The sequence below is a fragment of the Hylobates moloch genome, unplaced genomic scaffold (assembly GCF_009828535.3).
Source record: "Hylobates moloch isolate HMO894 unplaced genomic scaffold, HMol_V3 SCAFFOLD_20, whole genome shotgun sequence".
NCBI classification, from domain to species: Eukaryota; Metazoa; Chordata; class Mammalia; order Primates; family Hylobatidae; genus Hylobates; species Hylobates moloch.
Window position 1 is genome coordinate 32,252,200 of NW_026652295.1, and position 24,974 is coordinate 32,277,173.

The window sequence follows — 24,974 nt, forward strand, 5'->3', positions numbered from 1 at the left end:
TCACTGGTGACCTCAGCAATTTTATTAACAAATTTATTTCCCTAATTGGGTAACGTATCTCAGTGCTTGACTCAAGGGCATTGTAATAGGTTTCCGTACTGCAGAAGAAGGAATTAATTAGAACTGTTTGTTCTTATTCCATATTTACACTTGTCCACCAGTCTTGTAAACATTGCCTGTGGTTTCCTTAGTCCTCCAGGTTCTTCTGACTCCCCAACCCACCCCCAAAATAAATAAATAGAAAGCAGAGAGTAGAGCTGGACATCAGTGGTCCCTTTTTATGTGCGTTCATCCCCACTGCAAGCCGCGTCTCATGGTCAGAATGTGGCAGAATGGGGAACTCCAAAGTCTGCTAAGAGATTCCTCATTTTAAGAGATTTTGGGGGAAAAAAAAAGGAAAAAAAAGTCTGTAAAGGGACCCTCCTTTCCACAGGCAAAAATGGAGAATCTGGGGTCTTGCTTTGCCAGAGCTCATGCCTGGGCTTGGCTTTGTCCACTTAGAAACTGGGTGCAGAGCAGGTGAGACGGGCAGATCTGTTCTGCTTCATCCTATCTCACCTAAAACTCTGCTTAGGAAAATAAGAGGCATTCATGAGCCCTGCCTGCCCTTGGAGCGGGCAGTCCATACAAGGAGAAAAACCGTGAGCTCATGAACTCACTCTTCAAGGCTGCTTCAAGTCAAGTTTTCTGCCTCACAGCTTGCGCGGACTGCAGCATGGCAACAAGTAAACATTTTTAGATGCAAATATTCCAGAATGTCACAGCAATGCTGGCCTCTAACTTGGGCTGCCCCCTCCAGTGTACTCCAGAAGGTGCCACTTTATCGTAGCTGTCCGTTCTCCAATGAGCAGCATTAGAGCATGATGCAAGGGGATGTGGAATCACCTCCAGAGCTGATTTGTTCAGCAGCTGTTAATATAGTCTGCCATATATAGAGATGATTTTTGAAGGTAGATAGGACTATTATGAAGACATTTAAGAGTTGTCTGGACTACCCTAGCAACCAACACGTCCGTTTTTGAGATCTATAGCCCAGAAAAATCCAGATAAGCCCAGGAAGTTTCATTCTCCCTCTTGGATATCCTGCAGGATCCTGATGAGGTTTTCCAGGCCAAAAATATAGCCAGGGTCTGGTCCATCGTAGGTGGTGTGCTCATTCCAGGAGCCCTTGTACGTAGTATGAGCAAAGTCAATCATGCGGACGTCAACCTTGGTGAGACCACCGGGAGAGCTACCATGGGCTGCCTTGGGAGCCTCGTGAGGATGCGGGCTGCCTGGGGCTCTTTCTGGCGGTTCCTGCCCATCATAAATGATGAGGAGAGAGCTGGAGTAGAAACGATATGAACTCTGGCTCCTAATGACGGAGAGGAGGGCCTGGAGCTGGTGCAGGATGGGCTCCAGGAGCTCCCTCCGGAGGTGGTTTCCATTATGTAGGAACTGATAGAGGGCTTGTCTGAACCCCTCCACTGAGAGTTTTCTTCCATAGTACTTGTCTTTGCAGAGAAAGTACTTCTTATCTGTTTGATAAACCTTACATTAAAAAGAATAAAGAAAATGTGAAGATTGGAAACTTAAACAAATTGTATCTGGTACAGTTGCAGCATCATAAGCTAGGATAATATATGAGCAGATTTTTAGGAGATGTAGGGCAAGAGTGACTGAAATGAGCAGAAGATGATCTTCCATCAAGTGCCAGGGTAGCTTTTACATTTTAAAATGCTTTCTGTGCAAGTCTCTAATAGTAATCCAAGGTCTAAAGATCCTTCACCCTACAGAGGTGACCCTCCACCCACGAGGAAAACGTTTGGATCTTCTTTCTTGTGAATTTCCAATGTCAACCTCCAAATCATGATTTAAGCCCTGGCTTCTGGCCCTCTTCAATTCAAATATTAGCAAACCCAAGCTAGAAAGCTTTAATAGGAATCTGAAATCACAGCCAATGGCCTTGGAAAGCCAGCTAGATTAAAATTTCCCCAACAAAGTTTATAAAGTCTTTTCTCTGCAGATTCCAAGGCAACAGTAATGCCTCTTGAAGTGGAGTGGGGTGAATTGTTTGAAGATAAAAAGACAGGCTAGGTCAGGTGTGGACAGAGTTTCTAGGCAGCCAGTGCAGTTGAGGGGAGCCTGGTGGAGGAGGGAGGTTCATGGCAGCTCTGTGGGGCTGGTGGCTCCTCTCCTTGGCACCATCTCTCCTCCTCTCCCCTGTTGTGTCTTGGCCACCAGAAGGGAGCAGATGGAAGAGAGATGCTGATGGGGGACAGTGGCAGCCACCCCCATTTCATTCAGATGGCACAGGCAGCAGCTGAGGCTGAACCAAGGCCAGCAGTGGGCATGGCCAGAGGGGGGGTGGCACCCCTCTGCCTGGCATACCTAGAAGGGGCAGCCTGTGCCTGGCCAAGACAGTTTCTCAGGTCTTTCCTGCCTTCAGATTTCATGATATGTTTATAGAAAACCAGTGTTGAAAGAAATCGGAAAGATATGATAGACTTAGTGTTGCCTTTGGAGGGCTGCAGATTGGCTGCTAAATTAGCCATCATAAATACATGACAGGCATCACTTTCTAAATAAATCAGGTCAATTTCAGAAGATTTGAGGTCCAGAGAGAGATTCCATTTACACCACAAATCATCACACTCCATTCTCTTGAGGACTACATTCCCGGCTTTCCAAAGGACATCTGTGCAACAAATTTATAGACTCAAATTCCAGCTTCAAGGGGTAGCGGTTTCAATTAAGGAAAGCTATAACGTTTACCGTCAAATCAGTGTCTGGTTTTGCTTTGAGTAGACAGACTATAAGAGGGAACGAGTAAAGGAAGTTTATTTTCTCCTGTTCTCCTGCCATAAGCCACATCAGAGCCCCAAAAAGGAGGCGTGGAGTCTGAGTTATAGAAAATAACCATTCCTTTGCAGGGTTAGCAGGTTATGACCTTCCCACTTTATTAACCAGAACTGGTAGCAAAAAGCAGCAGAAAAGGTGGATTAAGAAGGGGAAATGGCTAATAGAAATTTAAAGAGCTGACTGCCATACAGCATCTAAGAAGGAGAGAATTCAGCTTTATCATTCAAGAGAAGGAGGACTCAGGAAGCCACGGGGTGCACCAAGAAGCCCTTTCTCTTAGTTCTTCCCCCAGCCCAGCCTCACACACTGCCATCAAAGGTCTGCTCACAACATGAGCAGGAGCCACATGGCCACTGTGGAAAGTTTCAGCTGCCAAAGATTGTGAGACCAAGTTCAAATGTGATGGTTTTTGACATCAGTATTCTGAAGAGTGCTCTTGAAAAGATCCAGTGTGGGCCGGGCGCAGTGGCCACGCCTGTAGTCCCAGCACTTTGGGAGGCCGAGGCGGGCAGATCACGAGGTCAGGAGATCGAGACCATGGTGAAACCCCGTCTCTACTGAAAACACAAAAAATTAGCCAGGCGTGGTGGCGGGCGCCTGTAGTCCCAGCTACTTGGGAGGCTGAGGCAGGAGAATGGCATGAACCCAGGAGGCGGAGGTTGCAGTAAGCCGAGATTGTGCCACTGCACTCTAGCCTGGGTGACAGAGCAAGACTCTGTCTCAAAAAAAAAAAAGAAAAAAGAAAATTTCCAGTGTGTCATAGACCAGGGTATGCATTTCCTCATTGGAAGACTGGCTCCTGGCCTCCTCTGTGGCTCCTCCAGAGTGAAGGGCTCTGCAGGGGGGCAGTGGCATCTGGATGGGAGACATCCTTGCCCCACCGTGGATGTGCTGGGATGCCCCCCTCTGTGGTGGGTCCCCTGCGACCTACCTGCATGCCGCAGATGCGCACCCCCAGGCAGGCTGAGGTGCTCTGAGCACACTTCCTCATGTGGCGGGCCTTCTTCTCCTCCGACACGTCATCGCCGTGCTGCCGGGTCCCCATCTTCAGATCCAGGACACAGGGATGCGTGTACTGTGACACTACATTTTCCAGCAACAAGAACCCTAGTCACACTAAGTTAAGGAAGGCTCTGAGGACTTCAGAACTGCTGCTCCGCCAGAGGCCGTTTGCATGCCTCAGAAGCTGCCTGGAAATTCCCTATTCTGGGCACCATTCTTCACTCCCATTGCCTTCCTTACAGACAAGCTCATCCTTGCTATTAAGAATTCGAAGTATTAGCTTTGCAGGCTGCTTTAATAAGTCCATTTATTTAGGGAGAGTTTATGAGTATGTGAGCTTTTTTTCCTTTTCCATTTTGCTCTGAGGTTGAAATTTAAATGCAAGCGTGAAATCCCTAGCAGGCCATGCCCAATTTACATTTTACGGCAGAAAATCATAAGGCTAAAACCTTCAGTCCTGCTGAATGGACCAATACCTTTTGGGAGAAGTGGGTTGATGTTAGCTTTGGAGATGAGATGCAGGAATATTAATTTCAGTGGAGTAATTATCTTGCAAAAGCTTCTTAGGGATTATGATTGCAGATGTGTCTTGGTAAATACTATGAAACCAGCCACCCATTTGCAGGAAGGAGCACAGCAGTGGTGACGAAGGGGCATTTCAAACCTAAATTTTCTCCCTGAAAACTCTGTGGGGAAGGGGGACTTACCTTCTCCCACAGTCCACCCCATGGGCGCTCCCCTAAGGAAGGAGCCACACTTCCCTCTCACAGTGTGGGCCCCATGGGAAGATGCCTGTAGGGAGAATTTGGAGGGATGGAAGGGAGGTTGGGGCTGGGGGCCCATCCAGCTCCCTGAGCCCCCTGCTGCCCCCACGCAACATGGCATTCATCATTTCTGTCTAACCACAGACACTCCCATCCCAACCCATCTTTACTGCCAAGTGGCAAAGACACAGCCAGGGCCCCGCCAGGGCACTGCGCTCAGCGTATTTCCATCTGCCTTCCCCATACTGTCTAGCTGTTCTTTTGGAGGCACCTGATTTCTTCTAGGACCCAGGTTTGAGGGTTTGTACCTTCCAGCTATCCCTCATATCTGTCTCTCGCTGCTACCCTCCATTGGCCCCGTGTTTGTGTGTGTTTCCTCTACCCACCTCTGCCACTCTGTGTCTCTCTGTCACCCCGCCCTTGGGACCACATGTGAGGGGGATGGCAAGGATACGATGCCGCTTGTTCTCTGGGTACTCGGAGCACAGGCGGGTCAGGTGGGCCTGATGGCAGTGCAGGCCCCATGGGTTGAAGCTCTTCCTCTCAATCTGGTTCCCATTAGTGTCTTCCACCAGCGAGAAGGCTGGAGCGTTGAGGTGGGGCTCGGACCTCAGAAGAGCCTTAGCCCGGCTGCGGCGGAGTGGAGCACAGGACGGTCAGAGCAGAGGTCTGGGGAAGGGTGCCGCTGCCTGTGGCTGACTGGGCTCTCTGAGATGGGCTCTGACAGGGTGGTCCCAGCTGCTCTCCAGGGCAGCCCTCACCAGGCTGGGGCACCCTCCCTGCCCAACTCGGGTCCTGGGGCCAGATTTCACCACACTGCAGCCCTCAAGGGGCTTCTCCAGACCCTGGAGAACTTATTAGAACATGTTGCCCCCTTAGAGGGCTGAGGTGATTTAAACTCACTTGTAAGTGATCTGGATTATTAACAGTCTTACTATTGAGGTGACACACTAAGGGGGCAGTGGCCCTATCCGGAATCACAAGCCTGGGGTTGGACTCTGATAATCCAGCAGGCAGGCCGTCACCTCCCTGAGACCTCAGAAGGGCACAGGAGTGGGGTGAGGGCTGTGGTGAGCGTGGACAGTGGCCAGCCCTCTTCTCCTGCCCTCTTGGCATCTTGGCGTGACCATCTGTGAAATGGAGATAATGGGCCCACTTCCTGACTCCAAGCCCAGAGGCTTAATGAGAACTGCACTCCTTGGGAAGGGAGGTATTTTCATTGTATTAGCTCCCTTTTGTTTCCCATAAATATTTTAAAAAGCCCCAGGGAGGCTTTTCACCTGAGAAAGGTCAGCTGACATTGTCAAAGGCTTTTGGTAGGGACCTCAGGCGCCTGAGCCTCCTGCATCTCCAGGGACCCTCTGAGCACCTCATTGACCTCCCTCCTGGCCCCTTCCAACTGCTAGGGAAAGAGATGATTTCTGAGAGCAATTAGCCACACTTTTCCTCTACATACACTACTCTAGGGTTTCTGTTTTGTGCACTTCCTCCCCAGAGACACTTCATGGTCTCAGTGAAACAGATATTTAATTAAACAAATATGTACCGAATACCTACTCAGTAGACAACTCTGCCTGTGCATCAACTTCTGAGACAAACTGCATCGTAATCCTCCCTTCTAGGAGTGGCATAAAGAAAATCCATTCCTTTCTTTGGTCACATTGGTTATTCTAGACAGAGCATTCGTCTGAATTTCTCATTTTCTCAGCACCAGCCCTAATGGGGAGGTTGGCCTTGGGCACAGGTGGGAGCAGTGCCGGTCCCTGCCGAGGGACAGGGTTTCTGTCATCCTGCCCAGTAGCCTCACCTCTCCTTGGGTGAGCCTGCCAGCTGGGCGTGCGGCCACTGGGCAAGGGCGCAGGCGCTGCCACTGCTGCTGGTGGTCTGCTGGAGCGTCTGCCAGATGGCCACTGCCGCCGACTCTGTGGAGACCTTGAAGGGCTCCCGGCTCTCCTTCACTGGGTTGGCAACCAAGCTGAGATGGCCTGTGCTGTCTTTCCAGAGGTGCACTGTGACGGTGCCTGCAAACACACAGGGAAGGAGAGGGGAGGAGCCAGATGAGAGGGCCTCCACATGCAGGAGCGATGACAGGTTGGGTTGGGAATTTAGCTTAATGGCCCTGGTCCACCTCCCCCATTCCCCAGCTCCTCTCTGAAGGAAGAGCTATGGGACTGGCCTGGTTTTGCCTGAACCGATCCTGTCCCAGAATGAGCCCTGGAGCTTGGAGAAAATAGCCTTGGGCTGATCTTGGCACATCCTCTACTTTATCGCACTTCCCTTCCCCTTTGCGCTTTAAACAAAGTCAACTCCGCACATTTTGTCCTCGCATTCCAGTTCCTCTGTGCACAGTCACACCTCCCGGTCACGCCACAGCCAGCCCAGCTCTGCCTGACCTGGGGGCATTGGAGCTGGTCCTCTGCGAAGGGGCCTCCCACCTCAGAGTGCCAGTGAGAGAAGTTGGGCCCATCCCACCCCTCCCCCGTGCCTGTGCCTTCTTCTCCCTCGCATGTATCTTTATTGGACCTGCTTCTTCCAGGAAGCCTTCCTCTCGCAGCCTTCCAGGGCTCAGGGCTCCCCTTTGCGCCTTCACTTGCCCTCCCCTGTCTGTCTGCCCTTGAGCTGATGGCCGGCCGTTTCCTCTGGTTAGATGCGTCTGCACATGAAGATTATTGGTGGAACATGGTTCTTTGATGAAACAAGCCTTGTGAGATTTCCCCAACTGTAGTACATCCTACCATTGGTGCTGGTCATTGAGGCACAAAAAAACACTGGTTGTGAAAGTGAAGAGTATCTGAAATGCCCTTACCCTACATGCTAAGGGGCGTCCTCCTGGGCATTGGCCGGGCTTGGGTAATTAGCTGTGGCAGGCACATTGGCAGCTCTGTAGCCACCCTTTAGCGTCCTCCCTCTGGTGGTGGCAGAGCCCAGGCCTTCCTCCGTGGAGCTTGGCCTCCAGTGGTGCCTGGCCTCGCCAGAGTCTTGGTAGTAGCACAGGAGATGGCCACCCTTGTGGTTTTGGGAGAAGTGGAGGTGAGAATACATGTCCTCTCTCCTGCAGCTGATGCGCTCATCCTCTCTGCGCCTGCCCTCACCAGCCCACTCTGCACCCCGTCTCTCCTGCTTTATGCTGAAGGAGTGACCTGATGGAGTATACCAGTGGCTCCCTTGCCCTCTAGTTTCCCAGTGGATTTGCCCAGTTGGGGGCATTGGCAGGAGATGGGCGGGTGGGAGGAGAAAGGTTGGGCGTATATTCCACTGGTTCCCACCCCTTTTCACCATGTTCATACCCTGCTGTGTTCCTCTGTGGCCCTCCTGGCCTGGGGTGGTGACAGCTTTCCAGTGTTGCTGGTCCCTGGGTCCCCCCAATCCCTGCTTGTTCCCCTGAATCCTGCATATATTTCTGCAAACAGTTCCTTTTTTTTTCTTTTTTTTTTTTTTGAGACGGAGTCTCGCTCTGTTGCCCAGGCTGGAGTGCAGTGGCGCAATCTCAGCTCACTGCAACCTCTGCCTCCCGGGTTCAAGCAATTCTCTTGCCTCAGCCTCTCGAGTAGCTGGGATTACAGGCACCCACCACTGCACCCGGCTAATTTTTGTATTTTTAGTAGAGACGGGGTTTTGTAATCTTGGCCAGGCTGGGCTCGAACTCCTGACCTTGTGATCCACCCACCCTGGCCTCCCAAAGTGCTGGGATTACAGGTGTGAGCCACTGCGCCCTGCCAAACAGTTCCTTTTTAAGTTACTCTTCATTTAATCTCCTTTGAGTGTGCCTTTTGTTTTCTGCTGGGCCCCGACCGAAAGAGGGTAGGCCGCATGTTTTTATGTCCTTCAAGGTGTTTATTTCTCCCCCCAGCCACGTGGTCACCTTCTCGGAGTAAGTGGCAATTTCTGCTGAGCCAGCTGTGAAGGCGGCTCATCTCTCGGCTTGCATGCCTGCCGGGACCTCCTGGGCTGGTCAGCGTGGACACTCATTTTCAGGGCTGCTCTATAATTTAGCAAGTCGCTTTCCAGAGCTGCCTGTGCCTAGCTCAGCGGTCTCCCTGGGCCAGTCCTGTCATCTCAGATTCCCAGTGCCCTAATTTTGCAGTCTGAGAGTGACATTCAGTTCTCTCCATCCCCTCAAAAGTGCTGCCTTTCCTCACACCATCCCAGGCTCCCGTGTCCTGTGAAGTCGTCATGATGATAATGATAATGCTGTCCCTGAACCTGGCATTTTACCATTCACCTGCCACTAGTGTTCACCCCTAGGCCAAGCCCACTGTTGCTGTCCTGCTCGTGAGACAGGGGCTGACGGCAGGTTGAGGAAGGAATCACAGAGCGTCATAGCCACCCTGTCTTCCACCTGCTGGGTGGCATGTTGCTGCTTTTCCCTTGCTACCGCTAAGTCACAGTACGCCTGTAAGGGTGTTGATGGTGGGCCCTGAGCCTCGGAGAGATGGTATAACCTGCCCAAGGTCACGTGGTCGGTGTGGGATGGAGCTCTGGGAGGGCCATGCCAGACGTGGGGATGGAGGAAGGGACAGGCTGTTCTGGAGGGTCTGGTGTTGTCACACTATGTTTACCCCAAGTTTGCATTAGAGACACCCCTGCTGTGTCTCCAGTCATGTTTATTCTGGTCATTCTGTTCCACAGGAGAGAACAGAGAGGCTGTGATTCCCTCCCCTCAGGGAGGGTCATCGGCGCTGAGGGCTGGGAGCCCAGGCTGCAAGGAGACAGTGTTTACATTTCCAGGCCTGTGTCTTGGGGAAAGGGGGTTGGAGTGCTTTGTTCTAGGGAGGAGAACTGACCTTTCAGAAACCAGTGAGTGTCCCGAGCCCATCCTTCCAGGTGCGAGAAGGGGAGACAGCCACCAGCCTCATGCAGTTCCTGGGGAACCCCGAGGCCTCCTAGCTGCCTGGGGAGCCTGGTGTGCCGGTCCCGTGCAGGGCCCTTTTGGGTCTTGGAAAATTCAAACTGCCCTCCAGCACTCCCCTGGCCTCGCCACATGTGAGGCCATGGTGACAGGCCTGCCAGAAACCACAGTCTTGGGAGCCCCAGGCCCAGGAGGTCTCCCTGGAGGGACAGGAAGCGTGACCTTCACCCGCTCCTCCAGGCTCCAGCACTTGTCTGATCTCGTCAGTTCTGAGTGTCTGAGTAAATGGAGGAGAGCAGAGGTGCAAATAACCCAAAACCAATAAAATCCAAAAGTCATTTCCATTTCCCATATTGTCAGAGTTACACAGCCAGGCTCTGTGTCTCTGCCTCTCTGTCTTTCTGCGTGCCTCTGAGGGGCTGTGTCTGTCTCCAGCTCTTATCTGTCTTTCCCTGTCACACCCCTCTGTGGCTCAGTGCAGCCCTTCCCTCTGAAGTCGGGGACCCCAAGCAGATAGCCTCCTTACAAACAGTCACCAGTTGCCTGCCCTTGGCAGAGCAGCATGCCAGTGGAATCCAGGCTTCTCACTGCTTGACCTGTTCAAGAGCCATGCAAGCTCCAGCCTGGTCTCCAGCTTGCCCTGTGTGTCTGTGGGGACGAGGCCTTGGAGGCCCACGGATTCCCAGAGCTCTCCTGACCAGGACAGTGTGGGACCCAGCCAGAGTCTTCCTGCCTGTCCAGCTCTCCCCATGCATCTCGACCCGAGACCATGCCAGCTGGACAGACAAGAGAGCTTACTGCCACAACTGGCATGCCCAGAGCATCTCAGCAATTTTGGTTTGGCCGAGTAGCTTCCTGAGCCTCCGTGAATATTCTAGCATGTATTTATTTTTAAGTTTATGAGAGCATTTACTTGCTGCCCTCTGTAATATGAATCGGGTCAACCGTTAACCAACTGGACCTACGAGTATGTCCTCATTCCCCAGTGCTGGCCAGCAGCCTGGGAGGAGAGGGTTGCAGCCCCAGGGCACCATCATGCCTGCGGAGCCCAGCAAAGGTCCCAGGCGAACTCTGACCCAAGAGGCTGCCCTCTGGAGTGGCATCGCTGCCCATCGTCCTCCCTGATGCCATCGTGGCGCAGGGTGGCAAGAAGGGAGAACATGCACTCTGTGGCATGTGGTGGCCACTTCAGAAATGGCCCCTCTCAGTGGGGGCTGTTCCTATAGGGGAGAAAAGGGAGACCCTTGTGGGGATTCAAGTGCCCCTGACCTGAGGTCCTAGCTGAATGACCCTGGGCAAGTCACGCCCCCTCTCTCCTTGGCTAGATGACCCCTGAGCACTGACACCCAAGTCCACCCCTTTAGTAACAGTGTAGCTGAGTGGAGCTGGCCCATGTGGCCAAGAGCCCACAGTCGGGAGCCAGACCTCAGGGCTTGGAATCCTGGCTCTGCCTCTCAGTGTCCGTGTGGCCTCAGGCATGCCAGGTAACCTCTCTCTGCCTCAGCTTCCTCATCTATGACAGGGGTGGATAAAGGTCCCTGCCTCAGTGTGCTGTGAGGATTGTGTGAATTAGTGCATGGAAGCTGCTTACAGTTGTGTCAGGCACAGCAGACACGGAGGTTTAGCAGATGTGGCTTTGCTTAGCAGCAGCCTACCCTACACCACCCGAGAGCCCTTTCAGGGACGCCTCCCATTTACGACCAGACCTCAGCCACCTGTCCTGCTTCCCCTACCCCAGGCATCTGAGCACCTGAGTCCTGGTTCTGGGCCTTTTCCTACAGTCTCCTTAAATGTGCATATTTCATTAGTTAGTGCTTGGACAGTGGCCCTGTGTGAGCTGTGTTCTGGTCAGTGAGTGAATCAGCATTTCTCCTTCATCAAAACTTCAGCCCATGGGCTCTGTCTGCTCCCACCTGCAGGCAGAGTAGGTGGCCGACTCGGTGGTTTCTGAGGGGTGTCATGCGGTGCCCTGACCCAAGTCCCTCCTGGCTTATATAGAAACATTATCTCCTGTGTGAAGCCTGAAGGCAGGTGCTGAGGCATCCCCTGTAGCTATGGATACATTTAGCTCTGACACCTTGGCTCAAATTAATGTACTGAGTTAGCAGAGCCCCAAGGGGGCTGGCCCTGGGATGGGGCTGACCTAAGGGGGAAGCAGGGCGGAGCAGAGGCCTGGACAGAGACCAGTGCTCAAGGGCACTGAGAGTGGGGCCCTCCTACCCTCACTGGCTCTGGGCCGTGTGCAGATGGGGAGCAGAGGAGGGGATAAGGATGGCCTCCTGAAGGCCAGGCCAGCCTCTCTGCCTCTCGCAGTTAGCCTGCGGCTTGCCCAGCATCCATCTCAGCCCCAGAGCTGTGTGGAGCAAGCGTGAAATGGTGCTGGCAGGAGGCCGTCCCACACACGATCCTGCCACCCCTCTGCTGGGCTAAGTTTAGTTGTGAAGGAACAGACATTAATTCCAGTGGGTGCTCTGACAAGATGGGATGTGACCCCACAACCAGCCAGGCAATACCAGCCTGCGGGCCGGGAGGACCCCAGGGAGAGGGAGGCCCACACAGGCGGCCCATGAACCATCTTCTCCTGTCTCTCCGTGTGTGACACTGATCGGTCTTGTCTTAGACTCTCAGGAGGTCCTGGCAGGCCGGCCTGAAGTCCAGGCATGTGTGAAACAGTGCCTGGAAGTAATGCTGAAGGCTCCAGGCCCTGGTCCCCCTACCGGCATTAGGTCTGGACCATGCTAAATAAGAATTCCTGGCCAGGCGCGGTGGCTCACGCTTGTAATTCAACACTTTGGGAGGCTGAGGTGGGCGGATCACCTGAGGTTGGGAGTTCAAGACTAGCCTGACCACCATGGAGAAACCCCATCTCTACTAAAAATACAAAAATTAGCTGGACATGGTGGCGGGCACCTGTAATCCCAGCTACTCTGGAGGCTGAGGCAGGAGAATCACTTGAACCTGGGAGGCGGAGGTTGCAATGAGCTGAGATCGCGTCATTGCACTGCAGCCTGGGCAACAAGACTGAAACTCCGTCTCAAAAAAAAAAAAAGAGAATTCCTGACCCTCACCCCAAGACCCAAGACGCCAGGTATTCTAATTCACAGGTCTGGCATGGGGCGTGGGGACCTGTGCGCCTTTGTGCACATACACCCTGGATTCTAGTAAAGTTGGTTTCCCAGGCCAGATTGCACTTGAGAAACAGCAGGCCCCATCCTTCCCATTTATCTTAATCATTGAAATGCAAATGTGTTTTTGACTGATTATTTGGATATTATTGTCACCTTCACCACCAATACTTTGACAACGAGGGCAGCAGCTTGCAGTCATGGGGTCTCCAGTCCTCTAAAGGGTTATTTCTCTGAGCACTCACCTCACCGCTGGGGCCAGCCGCCTGGCCGAGTGTGGCTGAGCCCTGTGAGCCCCACTTTCAGAAGGCTGGGTGTGGACAGATCAGCCTGTCCTGGGGAGCCCGACCCCTACCTGAAGGCCAGCAGGCAGCACCCTTCCCACCCACTTTCTTTCCCCAGAACCCACCTTGTGCTCAGATCCAAGACACATGCTGCCCCATGCAGAAGTTTCCCAGCTACACGCAAGCGGCAGCCCGTATCCCTGGCTTTGACTCTTCCTGGGTGAGGGAGAGAGTTCTGGCTTCCCAAGCAAGCCACATCCCAGCATCTCCAAGCCATGTCCCAGGCCTGAGGGTCCTGCCATCCTCCTTGGCTTTCAGAGGGAGGTTAAGGGGGCCCCATTTTGCCCTGTGTTTATAGCCAGCATCAGATGGCTGGCTATGGCACCCAGAAGGCACACCAGAATGCCACCTTGGAGACTGGGTGGGACCAGGGTGTTGTTTTATTCTCTCCATCCCTCAAAGCCTGGTGGCTTGAGCTAATTTATAAGGAAACCAAACGGTATTACACTCCAGACCTGGAGGCTTGAAGAGTTCAGAGAAACTAGGACAGCCAAGGCCAGCCCCACTGGGAGAGGGGCGCGCCTCCATGGCAACCCTTACACACACCCACAGCACAGGAGGACGTGGTGGGTGCATTGGATGAGCCAGCCCCCGTGTGGTGGCACCCAGACATGGCCTGGCTGCCCAGACACTCACCTTTGTACTGTGGGGTGAACCGCTTCATGGCCAGCGGCAGGGATTCATAGAACCTCTGCTCCCGGGAGACGAGGGGCTTGCACACCGTATGCTCGTCATACTTCATCACGCTCATGTGCCCCCCGACCTGGTGCAGGAAGGGCTCCAGCTGCACGCCTGCCCTCATGTCCCCGGCGTCTGCGCTGTTTTGCACAACCATGGTGGCACACAGTGGTGGTGGGGGGTCCCTGCACAGTCTGCTAGAGGAAGGTGTGAAGTAGAAGGGGTAGCTCCCAACAGCACACGGGGCTGTCAGCGGTCCTCAACTTTCTCTTTCTTGGCCTTTATTGCTGTCATAGCGCAGTTGTCCTCCTGTCTGTGGGTTCTCAGCAGGGTCCTCTGGAAAGCAGGGGAGGAAGGAGGAAGTTATATGAGGGAGGTGGTGGCTGGGGCAGGGCAGTGCTTGGAAGGGCCCACACAGCCTTGACCCCAGAACAGGTTCCTCACTGGTACCTTAAACAGGACTGTAAATATCCATTGATTACTTCTGGAATAATCTGTCATGAGAAACCAGTTACAGTGGTTGCCTCCGTGGAGCAGGGATGAGAAGGAGACTTATTTATTTATTTAAGATGAGGTCTTGCTCTGTTGCCCAGGCTGGAGTGCAGTGGCATGATCTTGGCTCACTGCAGGCTTGACCTCCTGGGCTCAAACGATCCTCCTACCTCAGCCTCCAAGTAGCTGGGACTACAGGTGTGTGCCAGCATGCCCAACTAATTTTATATTTTTTGTAGAAACGGGGTCTCACCATGTTGCCCAGGCTGTTCTCAAACTCTGAGCTCAAGTGATCCACCCACCTTGGCCTCCCAAGTGCTAGGATTACGGGCGTGAGCCACTGTGCCCAGCCAGACTTTAAATAATGTTTTGTACTTTTTGAATTTAAATATTAAAACATTTTAAAAATTCAAGCAACACACTAAGCTTCTAGGGTGCAGAGACTGTATCTTAACTTCACCTGACATGTTGCCTGCCTTCATCTGGAACACTCGTCCCAGGCCCAACAAGAAGCAAGCTGAGCCACTGCTGCTGGGGCTCTCACTGTCCTGCAGGGGATTACGGGTACGGGAGTGCTTGCTTGCTTGCTTGCTTTATTTATTTATTTAGAGACAGAGTCTCACTCTGTTGCCCAGGCTGGAGTGCAGTGGTGTGATCTCAGCTCACTGCAACTTTTGCCTACCAGGTTCAAGCGATTGTCCTGCCTCAGGCTCCCGAGCAGCTGGGATTACAGGCGCCTGCCACCACATCCGGCTGATTTTTGTATTTTTTAGTAGAGACGGGATTTCGCCATGTTGTCCAGGCTAGTCTTGAACTCCTGACCTCAGGTGATCCGCCCTCCTCAGCCTCCCAAAGTGCTGGGATTATAGGCATGAGCCACCACGCCTGGCCAGGAGTGCTTTATTTTTGTACAGCATGGGTGTGCATCATTGATTTACATCATGACACCATGACATAATTGCTGTGGGACCTCGGACAAGTTACTGAACTTTTCTGGGCCTCAGTTTCTCCTTCTCCCTCTGTAGAACAGGATAATGATACCCACCTCATGGAGTTAGGGACATGGTTGAGATAAGGCCCGTGGAAAGGACAGCCCAGTACCCAGAGCAAAGCATTCAGTAAATGTGATCATTGTTTCTAGCATTGTTGCCATGCTGGTCCTATTTTCCTCACAGCTCTGGGTTGTAGGACAGGCAGGCCACTTTGCAAATGAGGACAGTGAGGCCTACAGTACCACGCGCAGGGTTGCGGCTGGCCAGGAGAGTGGGAAGTAAAGCCGGGGCCTGCTCTTCTCTAGGCCTGGCCCCCTCCTTCCCCTCTCACTCCTCTTACCCTCCCTGAGGGTGGGCTTGTGGGTCTCAGGCAAAAGCTGGCGCTCTGGGCTGGAAACACAGCCCCTAAAGACGCCCTGACTTTGTCTCAGGAGAGTGCAAAGGAGACACGGCAAGGGGAGGCTCTTCCTGCCCTGTTCGACCTGTCCTGAGAGCACATTCCCACAGCGGTGCCCGTCACCACCGAGTTATTAATACTCTCTCCCTCTGCTGGACTCCTGGTCATGGATGCCACCAGGCTGGGCAGTGCTGGGCATGATTAATGTTCTAATTGACCTTCAGTCCAGGCCATGAGCACAGCCAGCTGGATTCATGCACAGCAGTGCCCATCAATTTGTTCAGGCCTCTGGCTCAGAGAGGCTCCTGCCAGCCGCCCAGACCTCCAGCTCACTCGGGCATTGAAAACCTCAACACAGCCTGTTCATTCCCCAACACTGGGCCTCTTCCACATTGGCTACTGCCCTACAGGCCAGAAGTGCCTCTATAGGAGGGAGAAGGAGTGTGGCTTTTGGCTGGTACGTAGGATGTGGGGTGAGGCTTCTGTGGCTGGCTGCATAGCTGGAGTGACTGGGTGAACCGGGGCTGCTGGGGAGGGAGGATGGAGGCCTAATAGTGAGGGAGCTGGGCCTAAGACTCCAGCCTAGGCATTGCCCCAGCTCTGCTCCAGTGTGGCACAGAGGTAAGCCCCATCTGGAAGCTGTTTCAGGACCTAAGAAAAGAAGTTGGTGACTGGTATCTGGACACAGAGGAAAATTGGCCCACAAAACAAGCTGATAACTTCAGTTTGCTAACCCTTTGGCTATGGGACAGGATATGCCAGTTGCCTGTAAACCCAATCCTACTTGCAAATTTGGAGAAGGCAAGAAGGAGTAGAGCAGAGAAGCCAAGGCAGCCTGATGCCTCTCCTCTCGCTGGGCTTGCTGGCATGTCGGCCTTTGCCAGCTGACCAGTCCCCAGGCAGAGGCACTTTTGGTGACCACAGGGACAGCTAGTCTGTAAAGTTCATTTATAGCCACTCCTGGAAGGGGCAAGACTCCTGCCCCGCACACTTATATCCCCAGGGCTGGCCCCGCACTAGCCAGGCCTGGCCTCAGCGGATGCCAGCCCAGCTCCACAGCCGCGTCCCAGCCAAATCACACCTGGGCCTTGTGCTGCTGCACTGGGAAGTCCACCCCCCTCGTCTTTCCCTGGCTCACATCCCCAAAGAGCTCTAAGGACATGGACATCACCGCGGCAAGGTGTGGCAAAGAAATAATGGCAATAAATGGTTACATGCATACGGCGCTTGCTGTGGCCACGTTCTAGTGCTTTGTATAGGCCTTACAATCCATAATAACCCTATGAGGCAATTCGTGTTACCAGCCCCGTTTTACAGATGAGAAAACAGAGGCACAGAGAGGTTAAGTAGCTTCCCTATCTGCACCTAGCTAGTATGGGAAGAGCAGGGATTTGAACCCAGGCGTGGTAGCCCCAGAGTGTGCACCCCGGCCACACTGCAGGGGGCTGAGGGTTGTTGTTTATATACTTCAGGAAATTGAGCCACAACGAGGCTGGGACTTGGCCAAAGTCACCTATAAGCCACTGGCGGTGCTGGGGCAGGTTTTCCTGTCTCCCAGGCCTGGTCTACCCCCTGGCCTGTCCCCTATCCCACCTGATGACATTCAGTACATGTGCTAGGAGTGGGTGGGCTGGAGAGGGGAGCACATCTGTCTCCTACCTCTGCAGAAACCACCACAAGGGATCAGGCTGAAGGCCCACCTAGAGCAGGGGTTGGTATTGACCTTCCCCACAGCCTTCTGGCTGGGGGTGTCAGTGAGACCCGAGAGGCGCTGTCCTTCCCAGCAGGGAACTGGTTCCTGCTGCAATCTTCCCCTCTGATCTCAGATGTTCTCAGGAGCCCTGGCTGTACCTCCTCAGAGAGCACAGTGTGAGCAGAGAAGACCCCTGCGCCTTCAGCACAACCTGTGGCACAGAAGTGGAAACTCCCCTGCCCCGGACTTGGGCGGATTGGCAGCGATTGTCTACCAGGTAGCCAGCCTGTGAAAAAAAAAAAACCTGGACTTGGCACCTAGGGAAACTGAGGCCCTTTCTCTTGGGGGTCAGCCTAGGATGTAGATTAGGTGACACCTGCAGGGCCTCCTGCACCTGAGCTGTGTGGTCTGCAATTCTGACACAGGTTGGTGGGAAGGGGCAGAAGGAGGAGGGAGGAGCAGTGGCTTCTGACCCTGGAGCTTCAGCTGGGGCTGGGCAGGGTGGGTTTCGCCGCTGCTCGGGAAGGCAGTTTGTGGCTTCCCCTTGGCACTGATGCTGACCTCAGATTCCCAAGGAAGATTAGGGTTCTTTATGTGTTTTTGCCTTTGTGTGTGGCCTCCAGCTCTGTGGGATTGAGCTGGGGAAGGCCCCTGTTTTTCCCATTCCTCACAGGCAAATCCCAATTAAATCATTCAAGTTGGCAGGAACTTTCTCAGCCCAGACCTTCCTTTTGCCACATGCAGGCACTTCTGCTGTTGGCATGGGCCCTGCCTTTGACCAGCGCCCTGGGCCTGTTCTGTTTCCTAAGAGCCTTGGGCAAGAGTCAGAAGTCCAGGGTCTACTCCAGGCGCTCCTGGAGCTTGCTGAGGCCTGAGATGAACCGGGGAAGTGCTCTGAAGCTTGGCTTGTTGCCCTCTGCCACAGCCTTGTCATGATACTCGGATGACAAAGTGCAGACACTCCTTTGTGGAGTCCTCCTTCCAAGCATTGCCACCGCACGGGGTCTGTCACTGCCTGCGTTATTCTCAGGACCGACTCCCATGAGTCAGCTTGGGTGCTGCGTGGCAGGTGAGGCGCCTGCTGCCAAATATCCTTGGCTCTGTTTAGAGCTTTGAAGGGAGACAGTTGTCCCTGTCTTCAGCCCACATCTCCTCCCACATCCCTACAGCTCAGACCCCTTGCCCAGCATCCTTCCCTAGGGCTCCTTGGGGAGGCATAGGGGGAGTAAGAATGAGGCAGGGAAGAGGATGAGATGCCTCTAGCCAGAAGAGCACAACTTAAAGGCTGCCTAACCCCTGCCACCACCAGGAAGTGGACAGATGGCCCCAGGTCTCTGTGTCCTCCTGCCCTGTCGTTGCATCATGTCCTGAATGAAGTAACGCTGGGCCTCACTCCAGGAGACTCCAGGGCTAATTTCTGCTGATGGGGTGCAGCCACCGAGCTGGTTGTTAAATGAGGCCCTGGGCTGTCTGTGCCAGTACAGACCCTGCTCCGCAGCCCCACAGGGCCTGAATGACTGCCAGCCTGTGCTAGCCCGTGAGACACTCCCCAGTCTGAAAAGAAGGTCACTGACAGCAGGGCCATGAGTGGGTTTGGCTTCCGGAGTGGAGACAGATGATAATACCAGTGATTCTAAGACCCCAAGACCTCGCTGATGCCAGACACAATGACAGATGCCACCCATCAAGCCAAGGCGGATAAGGGCATCATAACTTGTCACAACCCGTCGGCACATTTTTATTTCCGGAGAGTCTTTGTATGTTATAACCGCTTTCCACATGCTAAATCTGAGTTCATTAGCATTACGGAAGATGCATCTCTTTTAGGACTCACACTCCCATTTTAGGGAAGGTGGCAGACGAAACCACAAATCAAACTTGTAGGGGTTCAAAATAGGAATAGATTAGTCACGGACTATATCTTATCAAAGCCTGTTGGCTTCTTATATCCGCAAACAGACTGGCTGACTGTGGCCATTGTCAGGGCTGTTCACGACATTCTGTTTTTCCCTGTGGGAATGTGGTATGATTGCAGCTTTGAGGGTAAGCGTGGCCCACGTGATTTGCTTTCGCCAGCATCACGTGGATGGGTGCCATGTGTTACTTCTGGGTGGGAACTTCAAGAGATGTTCCCACCATTCTCTTTCCCTGGCCATAGTGATCTTGGAAGCACATGCTGAGGTATGGCCTCTGTCAGCAGGGTCCCTAAGTGACTGTACATACTGGATATATAGCATTATGGAAATAAATCTTCACTCTATGAAGTCACTGAGATTTGGGGGTGGCTTGTTATACAGCAGGACCTAGTCCATCCTGCCTGATGCACTAACTCACAGCCAGGCACCCAGTATGGAGCTCTTAAGTTGAAAGTAACTTCACTTCGCCTGGCATGGTGGCTCACGCCTGTAATTCCAGCACTTTGGGAGGCCAAGGCAGGTGAATCACTTGAAGCCAGGAGTTCGAGACTAGCCTAAACCAACATGGTGAAACCCCGTCTCTACTAAAAGTATTTTAAAAAGTAGCTGGGTGTGGTGGCACGTGCCTGTAATCCCAGCTACTCGGGAGGCTGAGGCAGGGGAATTGCTTGAATCTAGGAGGTGGAGGTTGCAGTGAGCCAAGATCATGTCATTGCACTCCAGCTTGGGCAACAGAGCGAGACTCCATCTCAAAAAAAAAAAAAAAAAAAGGGGCAACAGAGCGAGACTCCATCTCAAAAAAAAAAAAAAAAAAAAAGCCGGGCACAGTAGCTCACGCCTGTAATCCCAGCACTTTGGGAGGCCAAGGCGAGCAGATCACCTGAGGTCAGGAGTTCGAGACCAGCCTGACCAACATGGAGAAACCCTGTCTCTACTAAAAATACAAAATTAGCAGGGCGTGGTGACGCATGCCTGTAATCCCAGCTACTCGGGAGGCTGAGGCAGGAGAATCGCTTGAACCTGGGAGGTGGAGGTTGCGGTGAGCTGAGATCGTGCCATTGCACTGCAGCCTGGGCAACAACAGCAAAACTCCATCTCAAAACAAACAAACAAACAAACAAAAACAAAGAAAGAAAGCAACTTCACTTGAGTCAGGTACTCAAATAGTTCATTGCACAAACATATCCTATATCATAGCCACTCCTAAGGGTCAACTCTGGACCCCTGGCTTTACAATCACACCTCTGTTTCTCCAGATAGGAATTTTCAGATGGAGACACTGAGGGTCAGAATGGTTGCAGTTTTCCTGGGGTCCAGAGCTATCAGGCACCAGTGCTGGGACTCGGCTGTGACGAGTCTGTCTCACTCTAAAGTCGACGCCCATTCTGACCACGTGCAGTCCCCTTGGATGGGGAGTGGCTGCTGAGTTGCTCTGGCTGTCTCTGGGAGTCTCAGAGACCCAGGACCAAGACCCAAGTCAGGCTCTTAGGGCCAGGGTGCTGTCTGGGGCCCTCTTTATGCTGTTTGCCTCAGTAACCTGTGTCAGGATAGGGAGCCTTTCAGAAACTGCACCTGACTGGGCAGCAAGAGCCGCACACCCAGGGGCAGCATGCTGCTGGTGGGCAGTGTCTAACGAAGTGCTTGGCAGTGTGGATTCTTAGGGCCCTGGGTGAGGGCTCCCACCCGGGGGCCTGCCAAGACTTTACCCAAATCCTCACCACTACAATCTGCAGAGTAGGAAAGTAATCCCCTAGAGGCACGATAATTCTCAAATGTATGTAATTATATTGGTAATTAACAAACACAAATTCATTTAAAGGCATTATTGAATTCCTAGTAGTTTTTGTCATCATCTATTTTTCTCAATCAACAGATCCTAAAAGTATAATGAGTATTGCATAGGGACTGGTAGGGAAAAAAACTATGTTGACAAATGGGTCCTGGAGAAGAGGTTAGGAGAGGTACTGCTCCTGGCTGAGATCAGGGTGGTTTGAGGGGTCTGGGAAGGAGTCCAGGAGGAGGGGAGATGTTGGCTCAGCCTTGGGGAGCTTGGGGAGGGCCTACTTTGGGGAGCGTGTGTACAAGGAGCAATAGGGAAGGGCAAGGAGAGGGTGGGAGGCGATGGCTGGAGGAGAGTGTTGTGTGGAGGAGGAGGATGCGGGAGTGCTGGGCTGGCCTTGCCAGTGCTGCAGCACCAGGGCACCTGCAGAGGCAGCGGGCAGTGGAGGGGGACGGAGAGTGAGCCTAGCCTGGCCAGCCAGAGGAGATGCTGGCCTGGGCCCCAGCTCAGTGCAGGGAGGTGGTCCCCTGAGATCACCAAGGTGCTGAAGCCTTCGGGACCACATCCCAATAAATCTTAGGTGGTGGGGAGAGGGCTTTCTGGGTAGAAGATAATTAAGAAACAGCTTGTAGCAAAAGAAAACCGTAATATAAAATGTGGCAGGCGGCAAAGCAGCATGGTTTATGGCCTGCCCTCTCACCTCTGAAGCTCTAACTTACATTTCACAGGCCTCTCGGAGCCAGAGGTTTGGTACAAGTACCATTCAATGTCTTTGTGATGCCCAAGGGAGCATTTTTAAATCTATTAGAGATGAGAGGACCCAAAAACCATTTAAAACCACTTAGGTTGTAATGGGCAGGAGAAATTTGGAGTATCTCACATGGCTGAGGGGTTGTGCATCATCTGGGGCCATCCAGGTTGGAAGGCACAAGCTTATTTTCCAGAGGGGAAAATGGAGTTTTAAAATCCCTTCTAAAAATGACTCAAGGGCTGTAGGATGGTGCACCCTCTGTCCGCATGGCTCCCCGTCTAGGTGGCATCAATACCTAGTGCTGGGGGACTTCACACATCACTTTCCCAGTCGTGGCTGAAATATGTGGCTTAGGAGAGCATCTCTTTCCTGGAGAAGGCTTGGTTTCTAGAATCACAGAGCAATACTTCATATTCCTCAGTCATAGAAACTTATTTAGGGGCTGATTTTATCCTTTGAGAGAGTTTTTTTCCTTCTTTTTTCTTAACATTTAAAATCTCCCAACATTTCTCCAGCTTGAGGACCAAATATGATTTTAATACATCTTGGCCCCCTAATAGATCCTGACCCCTGGACACGCAGCTCCTCAGCCATGGTTAGCAACTGCTTTGACAGCCCCTCCCAGCCATGCTTTTCTCCTCCGGACTTTGCCTCTTGGAGCTGCACCCAGGATTTTGGCTATTGCTAAACACCCAGACCTGCCCACACATTTCCCAGCCTCCAACACCCTGCCCCACACCTGCCGCCTTCCTCTAAGTAATATGATCAGCCACCACCTGTCTTGTGCAAGAGGCCTATGAGCCACAGACGTAAGGTGTTGCCAGCGGTTAGCATGGCAGTTTTATGGTTGCAAGATGGAACAGCTCTTTAAGGTCAAAACGCAATAGTGGGACGGAGTGTGTGTGCGTGTGTGTGTTTGCATGTGCGTGTGAGTGCATGTGAATGCTTGTGCGTGTGTGGGAGTGTGTGGCTGAGGGAGAATGCAGGCAAGGTCTTTCCCCACCAGAGGGCAGCAGCACACACGTTGGGGTTCCAAATGCCTGAGAGGGATTAACTGAAAACTAAAGCCTGCACCCACCTCCTCGCCCAGCGACCAGGGGACACATTCTTGGAACTGCCCTAGGTTTGCCTGGCTTTGCCCAGACCTGTCCCAGAGAGCCCCGACGGCAGCTGAAGTTCTGCCTCCACCAGGCAGGTGTTTTTGAAAAGCTCAGAAGCCATCATTGAGGTTGGATTCTCCCCATCACGTTCTATAACATCTCCTCTTGCCCTCCCCTCCCGCTGCTTAACCAGGGTCAGGGGCTGAGCGGGAGGGGGTGGGAATGGGCTGGGGGTGGTGGGGCACTTGAGAGCCCATCTGGGCAGAGCAGGATGAGGTCTCCAGCGATCTCCACCTCTTCCGTCCGTCCTGCCCAGGCTGTGGCACCCTGGTGGGTGGGTGAGGCCTCTCAGCTGCCAGCTGGACCTCCCAGCCCCAGATGATTTGCAGTAACTAGTATTGAGGTAACACGCTGCACCTGCAGCCCGCGGGCCAGCACGCACTCCCACCCTTCGCCTCCCCAGCCAGTGCGCAGGCTTTCTTCCCTGAAGGACCTGATGCTCATAAAGTTTATTGCTATTCCCTGTGGCTGCTGGTGAACAAGAGAGCAACCATCCAGGTTTCTGCCTGGGAAGGATTTATTCAGTGCTCTGTGGAGGGCAGGAGAAAGCAGGAGATGCCGCTGGCCAGGGGGTGGGCTTGGCCTTGCCTGTGACCCCCGGAAGCAGCAGGGTGAGGACGGGGAGGGCCCCAGAGGCCACAGGAGCACTGAGGGGCAGGGATGCAGGGAAGTGGCCCAGGAGGGGACAGGAGACCTGGTTCTGCCTCAGGCTCCCTGAGCCTACCTCTCTGGGCCTCAGCTTCCCCTATCTGTACTGAGAGCTGTCTGACCCTGCTATGTTCTTACCATCCTATGGGACAACCCCCCCTTTGATTCAGCAAGGCAAAGCGGTGGGGAAAAATCATCATGGTGGGGGGTCGGGGGGTTGACAGGGGCTCTTCCTAATTGAAAGAGATTTAAGAGACCTGCTGACCCAATGCCTTTAGACTGGATCCTCTTCTAACAAAACATTAACAGACATTTAGGGCCAGCTGGGGAAAGGAGACCGCAGACAGGATGCAGACGCTCATGGGTAGTTGTTCATTTGGTAGTGGACAGTGGGTTATGTGAGGACCTACTGAGGACTTTGTGGCAGGGGAGAGGCATGCTGTCATGTCAGAACACTCTAGCTGTAGCGTATTCGATGAAACAAATACGACAAAACTCGGGCCACTGCTGAAATCAGGCGCAGGATGTACAAGTGTTCATGAGATCATTCCCTCTATTTGTATGCTTGAAGTTTTTCATAATAAAAGGTTGAAAAATAAATGGGTAGTTTTTTACAAATGTAGAAGGCAGAGTCCCTCCCCATGGGATCAGAATTTCAGGGGAAGGGGCCCGGCATGGGGGGTTTAAGGTCCGCAAGGCAAGCTCAGTTCTCGGGTTCACTAGGGTGCCTAGAAGAGTCATGGGTGGGGGCCAAGACCCTACCACTGCCCAGGGCATCAGGGACCACCGCTTAGTGGAGACATGCCTCCCATCCCCATGACCGCCATCCCATGGTCTACCACCACCCTTCACCAGGCCCCAGGCAGCTGCTGTAGACGCTGACGTCATCCAGCTTTGTGCCGGCCTCCTGCCCCCTCCCGTGGAAAGCTGGGGCTGCTGGGCTAGGACATGCTGTTCCTGTGCCCAGAGGATGCTGCCCGCGTTTCTTGGACACCTGCCTCTGTTAAGGGTTAACGCAGCCCCCAGTACTTGCCCCTCCCCCCAGTTTCCTCTGTAGTCCCAGTCCACCCTGAAGTGAGAGGGCTCCAGGCACCCCTGGAAGGGGAGGGGTGGAATTCCCCTGGGAGAAGGGAGAGGGATGAAAGAGGAACAGATGCCAGAATTCCTATACACTGAACTGTCCCAACGCCCTACCCCACCCCCGCCACACACAGATGGACAGACCTCCACGAAGACGATGGCACCTCCGTGGGGCAGACTCCTGGCCAACCCGGAATGGAGACGAGACCCCAGGGTATAGATAGGCCCTGTGGACACAAGACCCTCTCTCCCCTCCGTCAGGCCACATCAAAGAGGCTGGCCCTGCCCATCCCTGCCTATAAGGCAGCACTCACCAGAGCTTCCTCCAAGATCGTGGGGAGTGTATGCAAGGCAGGGCCCAGGAATCTTGTCTCTCAGTGCCCACCATGTACAGGCATCAGGCAACGGCCCATCCCAGCGTGGAGCATTCACTGTTCACCAGAGCCCTGGTGCGTGAGGTCT

General features: G+C 53.3%; 1 protein-coding gene across 2 annotated transcripts; it reads right to left on the reverse strand.

Annotated features, from left to right (window-relative positions):
• Nucleotides 1-24,974, reverse strand: IP6K3 (inositol hexakisphosphate kinase 3). Of its 2 annotated transcripts, XM_032140490.2 has the most exons (7): nt 24,827-24,974; nt 17,336-17,463; nt 13,562-13,939; nt 6,415-6,628; nt 5,062-5,237; nt 3,773-3,948; nt 1-1,530 (listed from the first exon to the last, which is right to left on the reverse strand). In XM_032140490.2, exons 3-7 carry the CDS (start codon nt 13,758-13,760, stop codon nt 1,063-1,065), a joined length of 1,233 nt encoding a protein of 410 aa, XP_031996381.1. In that variant the 5' UTR covers nt 13,761-13,939; nt 17,336-17,463; nt 24,827-24,974; the 3' UTR covers nt 1-1,062. The 2 variants fall into 2 exon arrangements, with proteins under 2 accessions (XP_031996381.1, XP_031996380.1); XM_032140489.2 differs by lacking the exon at nt 17,336-17,463.